Genomic DNA, 21,430 nt, shown 5'->3' with positions numbered 1-21,430 from the left:
TTCCAGCTGTGTCTTTTGTAAGGCTGATGAGTTGTTCACAGAGTATGAATCGAAGCTGTTTTCTCAGACGTAAGTTCTCTGATTATTTCTCATCAAGAAAATGAAACATTTTACAAGACTTGGTGTTTTAATTTATAAGACTGTGTTTTCCTCATAGTAACCTTTCTCATATTTTTTCTCTTACTAAATCAATTCGGTCAACTTCAGCGTTTGGTCGTTCAGCATGCTCAGTTTCACCTGTGTGGAAGTTCACCCCAAATGCTCATGTCACATAGTTCTGTGTCATTGAGAGACTGTCGAGGGGAGTAACACTCTCCAGTCCATCACGTTTGAACTCAAATCCCTGCCCCACTGGCAGGCAGATGGCCTCTCTAAGCCTCAGAGTCCTCATTCGTGAAATGGAGATAACAACATGCCCTCATTGAGTTCTTTATGAGTAGTAAATAAGAAAATGCACATAATTGCTTAGTTTAGTGTATGATACATGGTAAGTGTCCTATAAAATGTTAGCTCTCATTATGGATGCACTTTCTCCAACAGAAATTTGAGGTCTTCATCCCTGTGTTGGAGATTAAGCTACTTAGTGAGTGCGTATAGCCATAGCATTAGCAAGATTATCCCTAATTTACAAAGTGGAAATTGAGAAAGGGCTAAGTTCTGATTGTCTCCAAAAAAAGGAGATTGACAGTATACTTAAAGATCATCTGGTGGTTTTTTGTTTTGTTGTGTTTTTGTATGATTGATGATGGTGGTTTGTGTTTTGTATTGTTTTAATTCTCAGAGTGAGAATTTATTTTTATAAATAAATTTATAGTGTGGAATTTATAGCCATCTTTCATTATACTAGAGTGCGCTCAAGAAACACTGGTCAAATTTATGGTGCCTCAAACATTTTCAGAGTTGCTGTGGTTTTTCCAAAGACTTGTAGGCGTGATCTTGGAGACGTGACGTTGAAAGTTGTTGATGAAATTTTTGTCACTGACCTTGCTTCCCTGTTGGCTCTGCCACTGTGACTTTCATAGTGCTTGTTAGCCACTCACAGTAGTTCCTGTTTTGTTCTCGTGTGTCTTCAGAGTCAAAGGCCAGACTGCAATATTTGAGGAGATGATAGAAGATGAAGAAGGACTGGTGGATGATCGGATACCGACCACCAGCCGGGGTCTGTGGGCAATAAGTGAGACAGAGCGATCCATGAAAGCTCTGCTGTCGTTTGCAAAATCCCATCGATTTGATGTTGAATTCATTGATGAAGGAAGTACTTCCATGGATCTCTTTGAAGCTTGGAAGAAGGAATATAAGGTACAGTATTTTAAAACTTCCTTCCAGTATTAAAAATTCTCCTCCGCTACATTAATTTTAATTGCTACTTTCCTTTTTCTCTCTTTAGTTTTTAAAAATCTACTTAAGAGACTTCAGGTATCATAATTTCTTTCCCTAAAATATAATGATTGTAATGATGAATAATAAATACAATAATACTGAACAAATAAGGAACTTCTATTTATTAAATTGCTAGAAGAAAATCATTAAAATGAAATTTACATGAAACCTTTTATTTAGCTGTGAAATTGTGTCATTCTATTCTTAGCTTGATCTTACACTGTTATTTTGTGAAATTAGAGTACCATTTTGTTTCGAGTTTGGTTTTGTTTTGCTTGTGCTCTGTGAATAACAACCAAACATCAACAGCTTTGAAGATTGGAGAATACGGTAAATATTTCTCAACATACAAGACTGGAAACCATTGAAATCAATAGTGCACAAAATAACCTTTCATACTTATACTTTAATAATTTCATCAAATTATAACTCTGTACTTGAGATAAGATTCCAGAATTCTTTAATTTTGAATTATTCTTTATATTTAGATTTGTTAGTCCATTATCCTCCTTTGCAAGTGAGATGAGTAAGGGAATGAAAGAAGTGTTTTATTTATCATGTTATAATTACATTTTATGTCTTTTTTTTTTTTTAATCTGAAGTTCTTGCCTTTTAGAGCAGGGTAAAAGTTTCTATCCAGAAAGAAGATATGCTATCTGTAATATCAGCTCACACATTTGATAAATTGGGAAATGATACTTTTATAGATTCAAAATCATTTGTTGATAATTTTTTTTCTTTTCACATTGCTATTCTAAATGCAAAAGCACATTACCACAGTTAGTTACAGCAAGCCATATAGGAAGACAGCACTACATACGCGGTCCATTTGCCCCTGCATTCTTCCTTTGGGCTCAGTTTGGCCACGTGTTCTGTGTCAGAGGAGTGCTCATCGTCAGTTCTCCCAGGTCTTTGTGCATCTGTTCTCTATAACGTGGTAGACTGTCCCCTTTTACAGCAAAGCAAATGAATGAGCTACTGCTACACACAAGAATCAGGATCCGCCTCAAAGCATAATGTTAGTGAAGAAAGCATATCAAAACTTTTATACTGGGGGCGGCCCCGTGGCCTAGCAGTTAAAGTTCCACGCGCTCTGCTTCAGCGGTCTGGGTTCCTGGGTTCAGATCCCAGGCACAGACCTGCTTCACTCATCAGCCATGTTGTGGAGGCATCCCACATGGAAGTAGAGGAAGATGGGCACAGATGTTAGCTCAGGGCTAACCTTCCTCAAGCCAAAAAAGAGGAAGATTGGCAATGGAAGTTAGCTCAGGGTGAATCTTCCTCACACACAAAAAATTTATACCAATTAATACCATTTCAGTAAATTTTAGAAATATATACAACCAGGTTATTAAGGATGTATAGATTAGTATAACTCCAAGGAAAAGTATGGAATAATAAGTCCAATTCAGAAGAGCGGTTGCCCCATTATTGGGAGCTGAAGGAAGAATGCGTGAGGAAGGAGGGTGAGTCGGCTGAGAAAGAACACTGAGGCGTTATAAGGAGTTGGTATTGTTCTCTTTCTTAAATTGGATGATGGGGACTCAGTTATGTATTTTAGTATCCTCATTATCATATATACATATTATTTTGAATATTTGAAATATTTTATAATAAAAAATATTTCTTTAAAAATGAAAGCTGAGATTCCACCAGCCTAGTATTAATATATAAAATATCTTTAGCCCACCAAGAAATCTTGGGGTATTCGGTTCCTAAGAGTCTGAAGAGGCAGTCCTCTGCAGTGTCCTGTGGAGATTGTTCAGTCGCACTTCCTCATCCTAAAAATGGCCCAAGAATTGCTGATACCTTAGACAGTTAATGAAGAAAATGTCTATGTCGTAAGTTGTCACTGAAGACTTTTGACCAAGGTACATCTTGGTAATTTTAAGCAATTTTAATTAGATGTTTTACCGCTGTCTTTGTCTTTGCTGTTCCTCCAGTTGCTTCATGAGTATTGGATGGCTCTGAGGAATCGTGTGTCTGCTGTGGATGAACTCGCAATGGCCACAGAACGATTTAGAGTACGTCATCCTAGGGAGCCAAAGCCCAGCCCGCCTGTGCTTCACATCATTGAACCGCACGAGGTAATTAATTTGCAAGTAGATCTCAGAAAAGAGCCCAGCAAGTAGATGTCACAGAAATCCTAGATCCATAGAAGAGAGAGAGTCAGGGCAGTGGTCTCTTCAATAAGCATGTATTTAATCTTTATTCTTAGTTTGAGCCATAAGAAGCTTGCTTTTATAGGTCAAAAAATGGTCAAAGATGGGGGCTGGCCCCGTGGCCGAGTGGTTAAGTTCGCGCGCTCCGCTGCAGGTGTCCCAGTGTTTCGTTGGTTCGAATCCTGGGCGCGGACATGGCACTGCTCGTCAGACCACACTGAGGCAGCGTCCCACATACCACAACTAGAAGAAACCAAAACGAGAAATATACAACTATGTACTGGGGGGCTTTGGGGAGAAAAAGGAAAAAATAAAATCTTTAAAAAAAAAAAAAAGGTCAAAGATGAGCAATTTCATATCTACTACATGCTTAGCATTCACTATCTTGGTGCATTTGTTTGTTTCTCTCCCGATTGCATATTCATTTATTTTTGAGCACCCTCTATGTACCAAAACCTAAAGATATTCTTGGTTAGTTTTTAGATGTATATCCTATTACCTCAGCTTTTTCATAACCAGAAAAACCTTCCCTAAGAACAACCAAAAACTTTTTTTCCAGTGTTTCCTTTGCTAATAATGAACAGATATTGATGACTTATCTTCTAATAAATCCCTTTTTGTATCTCAGGATTAAAAAATAACTCCACCAACTTTTTCTCTTTCACATTAAAAATATTATTTCTTTTATAATTTATTTTTATTCCTGTGTATGTCTAATTTTTAAATCTTTTTCTTCCTATAAAGCTTGGAGACTGTAACTTAGAAAAACTTACAAATATTTATTATATACTATTTCACTTTTAAAATAGAATTCTCAATAATTTTTTTCTTTGGAAACAAATTCATCTTATTTTTATACTCCTTTCTGTCTACTATATTCTACTAATGGGGACCATGGAGAGGAGGTGGGCAGGGAAATTGTTTACTGCATTTCTTAAAATCACTTTGACCAAAGTAGCATATCATTTTGTTTTTCTTTAGCCCTTGGATATATTACTAAAAATGGTACAGAAGTAGAATGTGGGTTGATTTTTATTTGACTTCAGCTGTATAGAGAAGCTTCCTATTTGAGAACTCTGTGTTGAATTTTATCTTTTATAAAGCAAAAATATATATATTTCCTTTAAAGTATATTTTCTAGTATCCATTTTGAAAATTTAAGTTTTCACACGTAGATGGGTTTTTTTTAAAGTAGGACACATTTATATTATTGAGGAAGAATTATGCATATTTAATATAATTTTATCTTTCTGAGAGAGTAAAGAAATTATTTTGTTTTGTTTTTTAGGTAGAACAAAATCGTATAAAACTACTGAACGATAAAGCCGTTGCCACATCACAGCTTCAGAAAAAGCTTGGGCAGCTTCTCTACCTAACTAACCTAGAGAAGGTAATATTTTTAACAGATACTACTTTTTCCCATGCCATATTATCAGTAAACCACTTTGGCGACTCCTTCCATTTAATCTATTAGTCCTATAATTAATGCTACAGGGGTTTTTTTTTTAATCAATCTTATATTTGTATGTGTTAGTTATATGAGTCAGAACACTAGCTACGTCTGCAATAGCTACACAAATCACAAAAGAAGATGGTATGTTTAGAAAATATTACATAGATAATATAAAGGGTGTGCACTATATAGTACAGAACAGTGTCAATAGACTAAAGTTCAAAGCCTTGAATAGTGGAAGTATCACAGCTTACCTCTGGGCAAAGACTGCAGTATTTAATGTACATACATGCATTCGTTAATGCATACATAGATTTTTTTTAATTTGTTACTTGAAACCGTAAAAGGTATTTGGAAAGTTACTAAATCACAGGACATGGTAATAAATTATTTAATGTAATTCACAACACATTTTCTGAGTTGTGAGCAAAGTATTATATTGGACATTGATGAATCTAGTGCCATTTTATGGTGAGAATAAGAGGCAGTTGGCAGAATGCCTTATTAGAACAAGAGGTAATAGTAGATCTTTGGATGGGGCAAACAGAGGAAAGCGGTAGACTAGCGTTTGTCCTGAGCACTGGTCCAAAATACAGTGAAGTGAATCATTAAATCCCAATGATGACAAAATGCAAAGGTTACAGTTCATCATAGGTAAAATAGCGTGGCGGTTAAGAAGATCGACTTTGGACCCAGACAGTTCAAGTTTGAATCGTGATGCCACTATTTTCTAGATAGAGGACTTTATTCAAGTTATTTACCTCTTGCCCTATCTGTAAAATGAGAATAATAACACGTCTTGGCAAGGCTCTCTTGAGGTTTATATGAATTAATATATGTAAAGTGCTGAAGTAATTCCTGGCTTATTCAGCATTTTCTAGATGTTCGCTATTAATATTATTATCGTATTATTACTATGATGACTACTACTGTTATTCTGGCAGAATAAAAACTTTTTAGAAGTCAGTATCATGCAAAATGCTCGCACTGGAAAAATATTTGAGGAGCCAGCCCCATGACTGAGTGGATAAGTTCACATGCTCCACTTTGGCGGGCCAGGGTTCACAGGTTTGGATCCTGGGTGTGGACCTACACACCGCTCATCAAGCCATGCTGTGGCAGCATCCCACATGGAGGAACTAGAATGACTCGCAGCTAGGAGATACAGCTATGTACTGGGGCATTGGGGAGAAAAAAAAAACAGGAAAAATTGGCAATGGATGTTAGGTCAGGGCCAATGTTCCTCAATAAAAAAAGAAAGAAAAATAATAGTTGGGAAACAAAAAGTCTTGACATTCCTGAACATGAGCTTTTAAATATAAGATTCTTATACTTTAAATGTGAGTCAAAATTAAGATAGTTAATCATGTCTTAGTTATAGGACAGAAGTTGATATTCTCTATATGTTGAATTGTTTTTTAAAAAATTAAAATTTTAAGGATCTAAATATCTGCCTAGGAAAACCCAATTTGGCCAATAATATAAGAAAAAATGTTTAATCTGTAAATGAAGGAAAATCAAATTAAGCAGGTGTCATTTTCTGCCAACAAGTAGGCAAGGATTTTTTAAAAACACTCCACAGTGGTGAAGGGGCAGTGAATGGTATTTTATGCATTATGATGAAAATATATGGGCCAGCCCTAGTGGCCTAGTGGTTAAGTTTGGTGTGTTCCACTTCGGTGGCCCAGGTTCGGTTCCTGAGTATGGACCTACACCGCTCATCCATCAGTGGCCATGCTGTGGTGACGGCTCACCTACAAAGAGAGGAAGATTGGCAGCAGATGTTAGCTCAGGGCAAATCTTCTTCAGTGACAAAAAAGAAGAAGAAAATAGAAATTTATATGGCCTTTCCCTGAAATCACTTTAACGATGTATTAACAATTTTATATACTTTGTATCCTTTGACTCAGTAATTCTTGGAAGTTTTCCTAAATATTCTAAATAGATAGAGATTTGGGAAGTGAATTAGGTATTAAGGATATTTATTGCAGTCGTATTTATAATAATATTGATAATAAACTGGAAATACTAAAGGTCCAACAAAAAGTACAATGTTTATATAAATTATGGGTTATTACAATGAGATTATGATATAAATACTTTAAATGGTGTTTTCAGTGAATAAATTGAGCTAAGAAAATGCTCATGTTAGGAAGTTCAGAGAAAGAAATAACTAAAATTATAAGTGGAATATTATCCCAATTTTTTGTGATTATGTTTATTCAAAATAAATAAAAGATAATGAACTAAACTTCTTTAAATAATTAATTTTTCTGACAGTCAACAAATGTTTATTGGGCACCACCTATGTGCACTCATTATACTGGGAGTTTGAAATAGGCAGACTTGGTCCCTGGCTTCAAGCAACTTTGAGTAATTTGATGTGGACATATCATAGGCACTAGATCAAATAGTGATTAATAAGACGTTAGTGATTCAACCAGACTTGACAGATTAAATGTAAATTAATCATTTGAGAATGCTGCAGAAATTCAAAGATGAACGTGTTCTATTGTCGATCAGCATTTTTCAGTGTCAGGCGCCAAGAAGCTGATAAATTTCCAGTGAGAGTCCAAAGCACAAAGAATGTCTGCAGAAGAAATGTTCTGAATAATACTAGGCAACCAAGAGGATCTTTCATAAAGAGTCTACCACTTACTGGGGACTGCTGCTTCTTTATAGGAACAGCAGGCAATGGCAAGCCATCACTGCTCCAATAACTAGGGAGGGAAAATGATTATAAAAGCCTCCTATTTTTAAAGACAGTGGAGACTTGTGCAAGCAAAAGGTTGAGATGAAATGACATTCCAGAGAAGGAAGAGCCCTTTCCAGGTGAGCTGAGATTGCTGGCCATTGTCCTGCCTGAAAGCATTTGCTGAGTGAATGCGGGCTGAGATTAAGGCTGGCTTTGCAGAGGGACTCAAATAGGGGAAAGAGAAATCAGTAGAACTTTTAATGGCCAGGTGAGTTGGTGTTACATTTTGAGACCTAGAGGAGCTTCAATGCACAACAAATTTTACTCAGTTGCTAAGTGATAGGGTTGCTTGACAGCTGGGCCTGAACTGGGAATACAGAGTGAAATTTTTCTCAGTCTCGCGCAGCGTTTAGGAGACAGTTTCTCCCCACAAGAGCAAGGGACCTCAACAAACACATAACAGGTCTTACCCTTAAGACGTTTGAAAGCACAGGTAGACTAATTTTGAACTAAATTTGCAACAATCCCCAAAACCAGCTCAATTTTTTACTGGAACGAGGTGATCAGCCACTCATACCTTAACCTAACTGCCTGTGAAGGGTAAGGATAATCCTCTCGGGAAGAAAATAACATCTAATTTTGTCTCTGCAGTTGTTTGTATAAACAAACTAGCAAATCTGGCATATAATTTAAAAATTATAAGAAATGTGAAGGGCAGGAAAATGTGACCAATAATTAAAGAGGAACAAGTGGACAATAGGTCCACGTCCAGGATCCGAACCTGTGAAACCCTGGGCCGCCAAAGCAGAGAGCACACACTCAGCCACTCGGCCATGGGGCTGGCCCCCAATTTTTTAAAATGCCTGCATACTTACATTTTAGTTAATGGAATTGTTTTTGAACCCTTAGAGTTGCTGAATCCATGTACAATTTAGCTTTTTTTTTTCCTACTTAAAAACGTCAAAGGATAATCAAGAACCATTTTTTTTTAATGTTTAACTGTTTGGTTAGTGAAACCACAGGCTTAAAATCTTTAGTGATCTACAAGTCTAATTTACTTTTCTTTACGTTTTCTTCAGTTTTAAAACCTATTTGATGACTTTTTTGAAGCTGTTTCAATTTTTAAAATAGTTTTAAAGAGATTTTGAAAAGCTGTTATACTTCACTGTAATTTCCGGGCATAGATAGGTCTCAGATCAATAATATTTCTGCTTTCAAGTTATTTGCTTTGCTTTAATGAGATTAGACCAAGGATACTGAGAAGAAACCAGTATTAATAAGGAGTTCGGTAGATAAACGCTGCTTCTTCTCATGTCCGTAATCCCATGCCAAGGGGACATGCAGAATATGTATTTCTTTGCAACAAAATCTAGCTTGAAAGTAAAATTTATCTAAGTTATATCACATTTTGCTTTTCATTTTGCCTTCTGTGATAATCACAAATGCAGTAATATGATAACTTTAACAAACTGTAATAAAAATTGTTTCCACTTTTTTGTTCTCTTCTTGAATAAATGTTATTTCTAAATCCCAGGAATGATAGTATTAGATAATAGATAAATTATTCGATCATCTCAATTATTAGGTTATTTAAATTGCAATTGCCAGCATTTACTTCTATAAATGAGTTATAAAACATGCATCAGGTTTTAAAATGTAACTAATGTACGCTTGAATTCTTTTTTGGATAGTCTCAAGACAAAACATCAGGAGGTGTTAATCCAGAACCTTGTCCAATCTGTGCTCGGCAGCTGGGAAAACAGGTGAGATTGGAATAAACATCACATGCATTTATAAAACGCTTTACAGTTTTCAAAGGCTTCTATAGACAATCAATCAATATTTCCTTCTCTCTCTCGACAACTTTGTATGCAAGGCAAATATTATCTCCATCCTAAAGATGGGCCAAAGGTTAGCTGACATGCTTAGTGCCACATATGTTTGAGCAGTGTTTTTCCTTAAGTGATAGGTGAAACATATTTCTAGAATAATCGTATTTTTTTCGTTAAAGATGCATGGTTTTGAATATTGTTTGTAGTTGTAAGATTGAGTCTAAGTAATTTAACTTTGTTGGTTTAACATGCTTATTTGGTAATTGTACAGAAATATAATACAGTACACATGGATTTACTTAAGAAAGTATTACAAAGGTACAGTAACATAGCTCTTACTTAGCATTATTAATATCTAATAATACCAGGCTGTAGGGGCCGGCCCGGTGGCGCAGCGGTTAAGTGTGCATGTTTCGCTTCTTGGCGGCCCGGGGTTCACCGGTTCAGATCCCGGGTGCGGACATGGCACCGCTTGGCAAAAAGCCATGCTGTGGTAGGCGTCCCACATATAAAGTAGAGGAAGATGGGCATGGATGTTAGCTCAGGGCTAGTCTTCCTCAGCAAAAAGAGGAGGATTGGCAAGAGTTAGCTCAGGGCTGATCTTCCTCAAAAAAAAAAAATAATAATAATAATACCAGCCTGTAAAGTACAAATAACAGCAATTCTAAGGGAATTTAAATGTGATTTTTAGAAGACCATTTTATCAATTGCATATATTTCTTTGTGAATATTAGTATACAAATGTCTATGAGCTTGATGGTATTAGTTCTCCTCAAAGAGATTCTTATTTTTATCCTGCTAGCTGATTTATGAAACTATAAATTCCTACTTTATATGATAAATATATACAATATCAGAATATTCATTGCTTTTCAAAATTTGAAAAATAAGCCTATTACTGTTAAATGAATAAGAATCTTCTCAGCTGTTTTTTTTGTATGGAACCAAGTACAGAAAATTAAATAGATGAATTCCACATTCTGTCCTCTCATAATCAGAAAGAAAGTACCTTTTAGTTTCCACAGTTTATGAAAAAGGTGAGATTTTAAAGGACACTTTATTGGTAATAAATATTAAAAGGATAGGTATTAAATTGGAAACCGAGCAGAAGAATAGTAATGTACAGATACTGGTGATTTCTGATAAAAGTGATAAAAATTTTGTGAGAAAACTTATGAAAAAGTGGAAAAGATCATGATATAGGTAGTTTCTAATTTGCTTTTTGTTTTGATGAGATGCCTGCAACTGGATTGATTGTCTCAGAAATTTTATCTAATTTTTGTCTTAAACACTTTGTTTTTAAATTTCTTTCATATACATTATTTCATGTAATTCTAGCATAACCCAAGTCTCCCACACTTAGGGGAACATGGATTACAATAAGAGTAACAAAATTTTACTTTTCTAACTCTTTTTTTTCTTTTTTTTTTAAAGATTGGCACCTGAGCTAACAACTGTTGCCTATCTTCTTTTCTTTTTGTTTTTCCCTGCTTTTTTCTCCCCGTATACCCCCAGCACATAGTTGTGTGTTTTTAGTTGTAGGTCCTTCTAGTTGTGGCATGTGGGATGCTGCCTCAGCGTGGCTTGACGAGCGGTGCCATGTCCGCGCCCAGGATCCAAACCAGCGAAACCCTGGGCCGCGGGAAGCGGAACGTGCGAACTTAACCACTCGGCCACGGGCCTGGCCCTAACTCTTCATAACTATAGTCTGTAGGAACTCTAGATCCTTTCCCTTTAGCTTCCCAATTCTCCTCCTCTGTTCCTAATTTAGAGACTGTCTCGGAGTTAACTCACATATCCTGGCTAATGCCCTGGGAGGCATTGCCGTTTGTCTCTTCTTCTATTTAGGCCATTTTATTCAACTTCCTGTCACTCTAGTGCGCTCTGGTGCCCAATTTCTCTTTGGTTTCTCCTCCATCACAGATGTAGATGGACCCATCTTGCTGTTCAGCTTGTCCATTCTGAGCTTTCGAGAGCTGCACAAGTCCTCTCAAGTAGAGGAAGTGCCCTCCTCCCCCGGAGCACTAGAGGTACACTGAGTACAGATCAGTGCTGCTACGAAAATGCCAGAGGTACTTCTCTTGCAGCTGCAACTCATGAGGACTCCGGCACAAATCCTTGAGAGCAGAGATGCAGCTAGAGAACAGCCTGACCGACATCAGCCAGTAGAACCCCAAATAACCCTCCCCCTTCCCAATAATTGTTCTAAAAGCATATCTTTCTCTTCCCTTAGTGTGAATTCTTTTCCAAGGGGCTTCTTAGTCTGTCCTGCGAAGTACCTCGGGTAGGCCCAGCTGCACACCTTCTTTCCATGCAAGTCCATGCATGTCCAAATCCTAGAAAAAACAATAGCTCACAGCTTAGGAGACTTGTCACTCACAACACCACTCAGTTCTTGTTGGTGGTGGTGGTTTTTACCACGTAAAAAAGGTTAAATTATGAGCATAAGATGCCATAGCTTTTAGAACTGACATGGAGACTAAATCTAATATGCTTCTACACCCCTCTGTTGCCAAAAAGGGGAGACATCTCCGTCATATGCTCCAGAGATTCAGAAGATTATTGGACTTTTCTTGAAATAAGACAAGGAGGTTTTAAAATATATTTTTATCAGTTTATTTGGGAGTTTTTTAATGTATTCAGAACCACTTTTAAAATAAACCTGAGATATTAGCCCATCTCATTTTGTATATCATAAATGCTTTAACATGTGAAAATGTAAATCTGTTTAATAAATTGTATAGAATATATTGAATATGATATTATCTCCAAATTAATATTGTTCTCAGTCTCTCTGTTGTATTTGCTGTTAGAGTGCTGAGGAGTAATTTGCATTTTTCCTAAATACTGAAGTGAGAACACCAGCTTCTTACAAAATAATGGTGACTGACTGACTATGAGGGTGAGCAGGGCTAAAGACTAAGAGAGCTTACTCTGATTGGGCTAAAAAACAGTTAATTTAAAAGTACAACTTATGACTTTTTAAGCTTTTATGACTTAAAGAATATTAATGTCATGAAATATTTGGGAAGTGGAATTATGACACTCTTCTCCTTTTAGCATATTTCTAGACTGGAAGGCATCTTTGAGCGCATCTCACTGAGGCATGTTCTCTGTGTTTTTTTTTTTTTAGTGGGCAGTCCTGACATGTGGGCACTGTTTCTGCAATGAGTGCGTCTCAATTATTATCGAGCAGTACAGCGTGGGGTCTCACAGAAGCTCCATTAAGTGTGCCATCTGCCGCCAGAACACGTCTCACAAGGAAATCTCGTACGTCTTCACCTCAGAGAAAGCCAACCAGGAAGAGGACATCCCTGTGAAGGTAAAGTAGGTTAAGAACGTGTAGACACCTAGTCAGGGCAGTGTAACAGGAGTCGGTATCTGGCAATGAGAGCATCGGCATCAGAACAGGCTGGCACGGTGAACGTGTAGAGACCTCTCTGGTCGGTCCATAGATCTGAGCTGAAAGCCTTGGCTTCACCATCTGCCTTTCCGCTGGGAGGAGCCCAAGGGTACTCTCTCAGACATAGGTAGCACTAGTCAGGCCCACTGTGGTAAAAAGCGCCGTCCTAGAATTCCAGTTCCCTGTCACGTTCTGTAGCATCTCTGTCCGCTACAAATACATAGAGCTCTGGTTGAATTAGAGATGTATGTAAAGAAAGCTTCTTCCTCATTCTTTCATTCAGCCCTGGATGTAAAGGGAAAAGGGTGTGCACAGCCAGATGGGTTCCTGAATTAGTGAAGGTGGCCTCAACAACACAAGAAAGGTGTAGTGCGCTTTGTAATGGCGTGGATGGACGTTTCAGGGTACAGCCCAAACTTGGCTTGATTTTCCTAATTTTTTCCCCTGCTTCATTCACAATGTTAAGAAAGTGACTATAATTTGAAATCAAAACAGGATCCGTAACTGGACTTTCTATTTAAGGGCCATTTATTTAATGAAAAGCCTTTACTAGACATTTTTTGTTCTTTGTTTTCCTTAAACATGCTCTTTTTTCTAAGCAAACTTAGACAAAGGACAAATCGATATATGAATGTAGAGGGAACATAGGGAATGTAAGGAGCAGTTGAGAGAATGGTGGAGCTGGCTCTTAAGCAATAGGTAGTAGAATCTTTTTCATTAATTTCTTCTTCTGGCTTCTTGATGCTCTCTTCTCACTTAGTTATTTATTTTTTCCTTGGTGAGGAAGAATCACCCTGAGCTAACATCTGTTGCCAGTCTTCCTCTTTTTTTTTTTGGCTTGAGGAAGATTGGCCCTGAGCTAACATCTGTGCCAGTCTTCCTCTATTTTGTGTGTGGGTCACCGCCACAGCATGGCCACCGACGAGTGGTGTAGGGCCATGCCCTGGATCCAAACCCACAAACTCAGGCTGCTGAAGCAGAGTGCACTGAACTCAACCACTAGGCCATAGGGCTGGCCCCTCTTCTCACTTATTTTTGAGGATTGTATTTGATGAGTAGAATTAACTACAAGTTGAAACTGCCAAGAGTTAGGCAGTTATTAGGATGCCCCTCTCCCAAGAAAACTACAGTTGAACTAAAGAATATCTAATTGCTGTTTATTCTCGCTGTTATTTTAATAAAACCTGAAAATCTCAGTCACGTTGCTCTTTAGTGTGTTGAGACAAACAGAATCTCAAAGTTGAAATGAACTTTCATTCATTCATTCTTTGCATACGTGTTTATTGGACACACACTGTGTGCCAGGCAGTGTTCAGGCCTCATGGCTGCAACATACAGTCATGAATAAAACAGACATGACTGCTGCTCTCATGGATTTTACAGGTTGGCAGTGGAGGGAAAGAGTTTGAGTTGAGGCAGAAAGCACAGACATTAAACAAATAATTAATGTGGTATGATGGTTGTAAGCACTACAAAAGAAAATCAGACCTAGCCTCTCTGAGAGAATGACAGTTAAGCAGGTGTCCAAAGGATGAATGGATGATCCCGCCTGGGGAGAGGGTAGAAGTGATCTGATGGAGAGGAGGCTGCCAGGCAGAAAAAAACAAACAAGAGCTCAGTATGTGCAAAGGTCTGAGACAAGAAGGAACTCAAATGGAACGGAATGGCTGTGGTGTAGAAAACACAGAGGAGAAAGGAATGAAATGAGCCTGGAACCTGAAGAGGGGCCACGTGGTAAAGGGCCACCTGGATATTTGAGAATTTTTGTTTCAGATAAACAGAAAGCCGTTACATGTTAGAAGCAGAGAAGCTTCGTGATCACATTGGGATTTTTAAAAGATCCCTCTTGCTGCAGTGTGGAAATGAGATTAGCAGGGACAGAAAAGAATAGAGTAGAAGCAATTGGAGAGCTCGGTGTAGGAGGCTACAGCAGTAGCAGTGGTGGCTTGGATTAGGTTGGTGGCGGTGGAGATATAAAGAAGTGGATGCAGTCAAGAGATATTTGGAGTAAAGTTGATTAGTAAGATAGAAGGTTGGAGGGCTTGAGGAAGAAGGAGATTTCGTGAATGACCCCATGGTTTCTGACGTGAAGAACCGGATGGATCATGGTGCAGTTACTGATATAAGGTATTTGGAAGAAGGGTACATTTAGACATACTATATTTGAAGAGCCTCAAACATCCCGGTAGAACAATCCAGCAAAGTGTTAATATGTGGAGCTGGAGGTAGAAAATTCAGAGTCATTGCATAAGTGGTCTGTGAAGCCATAAGAGTGAATGAGATTACTTAAGGAGAGAAACATAGCAGTTAGCTCAGATGAGGTCCTGCTGAAGTCCACAGTTTTTAAAGGTGGAATAAAGGGAGAGGAGCTGCAAAAGCAGACCAAGAAAGTGCAGCTGGAGACATAGGCAGCCCAGGAGGGCATGCTGTCCACAGAGGCCCCAAGAAAACTCTGCTTCAGCCAGGGGCCACTTACCAGCTGTGACCAGTGAGGCTGAAGGTGGTGTCACTACAGTGTGGACTGGTTTGGCTAATGAGGGTCACTGGTGACTTCAGAAGGACCGCTCTCAGTGGAAATGTACAGGCAAAAAGCAGATTGGGAAGGAATGAGGAGTGACCAGAAAGTGAATAAGCAGAGAGAAGAAATGCCCAACTATTGTATAAATTTAGCTGTGAAGTAGAAAAGTGAGAATTGTAGCCAGAAGGAGATAGGAAGTGCAGAAAGTCCCTGTGTTGTTTTTTCAGTTTTATTTTGTTTAAAATAAAAAATTCTTGAGTATGTTTAATCTCCAGGAAAGAAGAATGGACTGAAGATATAGGGGAGAGAAGAGATAATCTGTAATAAAGTTTTCTTGAGAAAACGGGAAGGGTGTCGGTGGACAGAGAGAAAGTCGAGATCTCATTGAAATCAAGGAGCAGGTGCAGATTGGGCTGTTGAGCAAACAGACTGTAAGGGTAGGCGTCCGTACCAGAGAACAGGAGACCTTAATTAGTCCTCTTCAGAGAGGACAGGTATTCAGGACTCCAGATGTGACTGTGGGAATGGGTGGTCCAGTGAAGGTGGAGGAGGAAAGATGCTGGCAGATGCAGTGGTGAGACCTGCGTGTTGAATGGGTTGTCCAGGTGGACAAGTGCATAACGTGCAGAGTTAGTTATACTTTATGCTACTCCCCACACGAAGAACTGCTTTCCTTCTCAGTGCCCCCTCCCCCTTTCTTCCCACTTCTGTAGTTTCTCTCTTTCCTTCCCACAAAAATAGTCTTTCTTCGCCCTTTCTTCCTTCTCTTCTATCTCTTCCTCTGTCCTCAGGCACCCCAAGGACCACAGATGGCGTCCTTGGCTAGGAAGGGCTGCTGACCCTTAGGTGAAAGCATTCATCCCCGCACAGGGACGGAGCAGAAGAAAGAACTGCTGTGTCAGGCTTCATGCAGCTCATGCAGTTGATGCAGTGAGGTTTAGGAAGCGATTGCTCTGGCTACTGGTAAACAGCACAGCCTCTGTGAAACTGAGTCACTGGGCCCATCAAACCCAAACACCTGCTCATTTTATGGCAGCTTTCCTAGACACCAGGAGAGAGATCAGGACAGTTACGTTTGTTGTCCTGTTGGGACAGGATTACCAGTCATCTGTTTATTATGCTCTTTCTTTCTGTCTTTCATGGGTATAGATGAACACATGAATTAATTGAAGCATCTTGTAAAAATTTTGTAAGGTACAGAATTACTAAAGTTAATTTCCCTTTTGTCATAGATGCATATATACTTGCATTTCCTTTTTATTAAATACGTGACTGAATATTACACCTGTTATGCAAGCAAGTTTGATCCATCTTCCACATTCTCATGGTGCTTCTTGCCACATTACTTTTGCTTCTCACTGCCTTTTCTGTCACTGTTTGTGTCTGCCACTTCTACTTTCTGCCTCCTGTTCCATTTTCTGACTTCTGTCAAATTTCTGCCCTACCTGCCACCTTCTCCTTGAAGCATCTGCTTGTTGTTTTCTCAGAGTCTCACGACGCCCTTCTGACTCTCTGAAACTGTCGCACTAAATGGTCAGATCATGTATCTCAGAACTGAGGGAGTAATCATGTGTAAGGTAAAGATAGCTCTGTGTGAATAATGAAAGCTTTGAAAGTTTTATGTATTAGTTCAAACTGTTCCTAAACTTAGGGTGTTTTTCCTTTTGTGGTTGACTATCAAATCCCTGATCTTTATTAAACAATCCTGAGAAGTAATTTTTTATTTTATTAAAGTTTTTGTCTTATCTGAAATGTTTATTTCACTCTAAGCAGTCACGTCGACTCTCAGACGTAGCAACCAGCATAATATAATATCATACGTAGTGCTTCATCATATGGCTGATCTCAGAGAAAAGCTATTTGGAGAACATAAAAATAGCATTAAATAATATGACATTTTTTTCTGCTAGTGTTTCACAATGTGAGGAATCCTACTGATTGACCGTAGAAATAAACCGAATGCTGAGATCACAGTGTGCCCTTCAGTGGATACATTTGCGTTACAGACTGTATCTGCCTAGCGGCAGTGTGACAGTATTCCTGAATGACCCTTGGAACCTACTGGGCATTTCACAAAGTAAACAAAATTCCCCTTGCAAGTTCTGACAACTGCCAGGCATTTGGGATGGTGAAGTAGGCCTTCTGGCAGGACATAGGCCCCACGTGGCATGTTCTCTGTGTCCTAAGTTGGCTGGGTTTCATATAAAGCATTTTTGTCACTGGAAACCCTGACCCTATAATGGACAAGATTGTTACGTCATAAGAAGTTTCTGTCCAGGAGAAGATCGACTATATGGATTTATAGCCACAGCAAAACAGCAGCCACACACAAGTGCAATGCTTCATCTTCTCAAACTTTTGAGTGACTAATAACTGGCATGCTTTTTAAAATAAAGAGTTTTTTCAAGCCCCATTCCTATAAATTTTAACTTATTAGATCTGGGATCTGGTCCAGGAATCTGCATTTTTAACGAGCAAATCTGTTGATAATAGAGATGTTTTATACAGTCCTTTTGTAGAGAAAAAAAATACTGTATTTCTATATTTACTTCTATAAGTTCCCAGAGAAGCCTAGGAATGCCATGTGTCAAATTCTACAATGTATAGAATCCTATCGTTTCCTTCCTTTTCTTTTTTTTAAGTTTTTGTTCAGTTGATTCAAAGGTGACTTGTGAAGTCTGTCTTGTACTTTCTAAATATAATTAAAATAAACTTCTAGGTGGAAAAAGAATGATTACAAAATTCTGAGTTTAAAGTTGGCATAAAATAATTTGGTAAATATAACCCACAAGTAATTATATTTAAATACACTTAACTAAATGTTTTTATATAAGATGCTTGCACGTGAACATTGCTACATTTAGAATGCAATTGTTTTTATCAGAAAATGTCATGAGTAAATATTATAATTGTAGAAAACAGTTTCTACTCACTGGCCAAAACTTGTAATTCTGAACTTAGTGAGTCAACTTGTGTTGAAGTTAGCAATAGCTTGCCATAAATTGAACTTGCAATAGAGACTTCTAAAATGAAAACTATAAATTATCTTTATGAAATTACCTTTGTGGAAAACTTATACTTTGTAGAGTGTAAATTCCATTAAAATGTGGAAAGGACATTACTCATGAGATGGGGCCTTTGTTTTATTCACTACTGTATCCTCAGCATCTAGAACAATGCGTAGCATGTAACAGGTACTCAGTAAGTGGATGCATGATGGATGGATGCATAAATAATTGAATAGTATTTCCATATAATATCCCTAACGGGCTTTGTGTCCAAATAAAATTTTTAACCTTTTTGCAATTGCTAGCTTATCTCTTTGAAATCATATGCAAAATGTTTAAAAGAATAGGGTAATATTTTGTGGCCTAGCACACTCGTAAGATTTCCCACACCCTAGGCAGAGTTTCCATTGAACTTTATTCAGGTAACATGTGAATGCTTGAAAAACCCAGCACTTGCCCCAGGAGTATGCTTGGAAATTATTCCTACTTTGTGAGACCAATCACACAAGCTGCATCACTGCGCTAAATTGTATCTGTCACTACCAACATGGGTTTTTAGCATGATGAACAGGTGCAGACTGAAATAAAACAATGTTAACTGATCTTACTCAGCTGGAACTACTATGGACAGCACAGGCACATTGAAAGAGTTAGCTCTACTTCAAAAAGAAATGTCCAGAATAAAAGTAGTGAAAGTGGGAAAATACCAAGACAGGAAATGACTTCCTCTATGGCGAACAATAATAGGAAACATTCAAGTTATTTGCAAGTTACAAACCACCAAGGAAAACTAAAGAAAGATCTACTACCTATCACCGAGTTATAATCCCAGTTGGTCATATTACTGATTACAGAACGTGGGTCTGTTTTGGGGGGAGGGGAGGGGAAAAGCTAAGTTGTGTAATTTTGTCTTCTTTAAAGTGTTGGTCCTCAGTGAGCTGAATCTTCAAAAAAATCTCTAGTCTCAAGACCTTTGATTCTTTCTTTTTTAATTAATTCTTTTCTTAAGGAAGATTAGCCCTGAGCTAACATCCGCTGCCAATCCTCCTCTTTTTGCTGAAGAAGACTGGCCCTGAGCTAACATCCACACCCATCTTCCTCCATTTTACATGTGGGACGCCCGCCACAGTGTGGCTTGACAAGCAGTGCATAGGTCCGCACCCGGGATCCAAACCAACAAACCCCAGGCTGCTAAAGTGGAGCGCACGAACTTAACTGCTCATGCTACCAGGCTGGCCCTTCAAAACGTTTGATTCTTATAGTATGTTTAAAAAACTGTAAAAATCAACTCAAGTAATAACTGGAAAGATGCAAATATTCTTTGTGCTCTGTTTCAGATGTGATTGCCCCACCTCTGACAAAGCTGAGACTCGGCGTCTGTGGCACAGGTAGCACAGATTAGGCACCCGTTTGACCCTAGAGCAGTGAGAGACTCTGCAGGTACAATGGCTTGCAGCACGAGGGTAGTGACGTAATCCGAAGACCAGCTCACTTGTGCTGAACAATTCCGATTGTATCATTGAGATAATAAGTTTAAAAGGGGCCAGAATTACAGGCCTCCCACCCATTCCCCTAAAACCCTCGTTTATCCATAAGAAATGAGGGTAGACAAAAAGCATATTGTTTATTTTTTAGTAGAAATAATTCATTCAAAATAAAACAGAACACACAAAAGTAATGCTCTGCTCCGTTCTCCCTTCTTTGCCTTGCCACTGTGACCAATTTCTATTTTTAGTTATAGACATCGTGTATGACTTTCAGTAATATATGTAAATTTTGTTTCTTGAAATACTAGCTTTAGACAGTATCTTCTGATGCCTCACTTTAAAATATGAGGAAATTAATGCATCTGTTCCTTCTTCACTCTTTCTTCTCCCCTCCACATCCTAACCTGTGTTGTAGTATCATTTTTATATTATAATGTTTATAACATTCACATTTGGTTATCTAATTATAGACGTGTCTTCCAGACTAGAGAACATCAGTAAATGGTGTGTACAGCATTATAATATAAATACTGTTCACTGTAGAACCAAGTAAAGTGATTGAAGTCGTGCAGACGGGACTGTCATCCTAATCCTGTGTCATTTAAACTTTGCTTTTCAAAGAAGACTCTTCCAAGCCCCCCAGTCTAACAGAATTTGTTATTTTTTTAGCCAGCTTCCCTCATTTCTGTGTCAGCTTCATCTGGCACCGTTATCCATGTAATCCTCATTCTACAGCTCTTTTTTCACTACGTTATACTGCTTCAAGAAATTTTAGCATGCTGAGTATGTAAATGGCAAATTTCAGAGTTTTTACACTTCTGAAAATGACTTCCTTCTGCCTTCATTTTGGAGTCATAAGTGACTGACAACCCCCTTAATGTAAGACATTATTTGACATGTTGAATATGTGTATTAGTGTGTGTGTATTTCATATGTATGGAATATACATAAACTCTCTAAAGATATGGCCTGCCTCTTGACGTAAGATAGTCTGTGAGCATGAATCGTCTGTCTCTCCAATGTTTGATGAAGAATGTGACTGAGTACACTCACGGACTCCATTGTGTTGACTTTTTTCTGCTGCTCCTCAGGACACAGCAGCCACCTTCGCCCTTAATTCTACCAGTGGAGCTCAATAAGCACGACCCTCAGAATCCACAGATTTTACAAAGCGGAAGGGCTGGGAGGGGAGCGTGGACACATTAGGTAAAGAGGGAAGATAGACGGGGTGGAAGGAGGACGAAGGACTAGACCAGGGATGAGGGACGTACGGCAGCAAGCTTCAGGCTCATGGGCTGCCACGCCCTCCTTCCAGCTGCCCTAGTTTCCACTTTTATTGTAGAAGTTATTAAAGAAAAATGCAAAGCAACGATAGCTTTTCCGTCGTAGAGAACCATTTTTCTTTTATTTGTGTAAATCAAGTGTAAGTAGCCTTTGCTCTTGCAGTAGGGAGATCTCACATCTGCTCTCCTTCCTCTCCTTCCTTCCCTAA

At 38.4% G+C, this 21,430-nt stretch overlaps 1 protein-coding gene across 7 annotated transcripts in view; it reads left to right on the top strand.

Annotated features, from left to right (window-relative positions):
- SHPRH (SNF2 histone linker PHD RING helicase) overlaps positions 1–21,430 on the top strand; it is an 89,480-nt gene that overhangs the window by 53,040 nt on the left and 15,010 nt on the right. For 5 of the 7 annotated variants that reach the window (XR_006526743.2, XR_011502567.1, XR_011502568.1 and 2 more), the window contains exons 20-25: positions 7–69; positions 1,074–1,299; positions 3,324–3,467; positions 4,831–4,932; positions 9,382–9,453; positions 12,656–12,844. Coding sequence is in view for 4 of the 7 variants with exons in the window: in XM_014850653.3 (XP_014706139.2) it covers positions 7–69; positions 1,074–1,299; positions 3,324–3,467; positions 4,831–4,932; positions 9,382–9,453; positions 12,656–12,844 (796 nt within the window). In the remaining 3 variants the exon portion in view is untranslated. Of the gene's footprint in view, positions 1–6; positions 70–1,073; positions 1,300–3,323; positions 3,468–4,830; positions 4,933–9,381; positions 9,454–12,655; positions 12,845–19,460; positions 20,992–21,430 lie in introns of those variants that run through there. The other 2 variants (XM_044768584.2, XM_044768585.2) reach the window with 2 other exon arrangements.

The sequence above is a fragment of the Equus asinus genome, chromosome 1 (assembly GCF_041296235.1).
Source record: "Equus asinus isolate D_3611 breed Donkey chromosome 1, EquAss-T2T_v2, whole genome shotgun sequence".
Lineage (NCBI taxonomy): Eukaryota > Metazoa > Chordata > Mammalia > Perissodactyla > Equidae > Equus > Equus asinus.
This window is presented reverse-complemented; position numbering and strand designations above follow the sequence as displayed.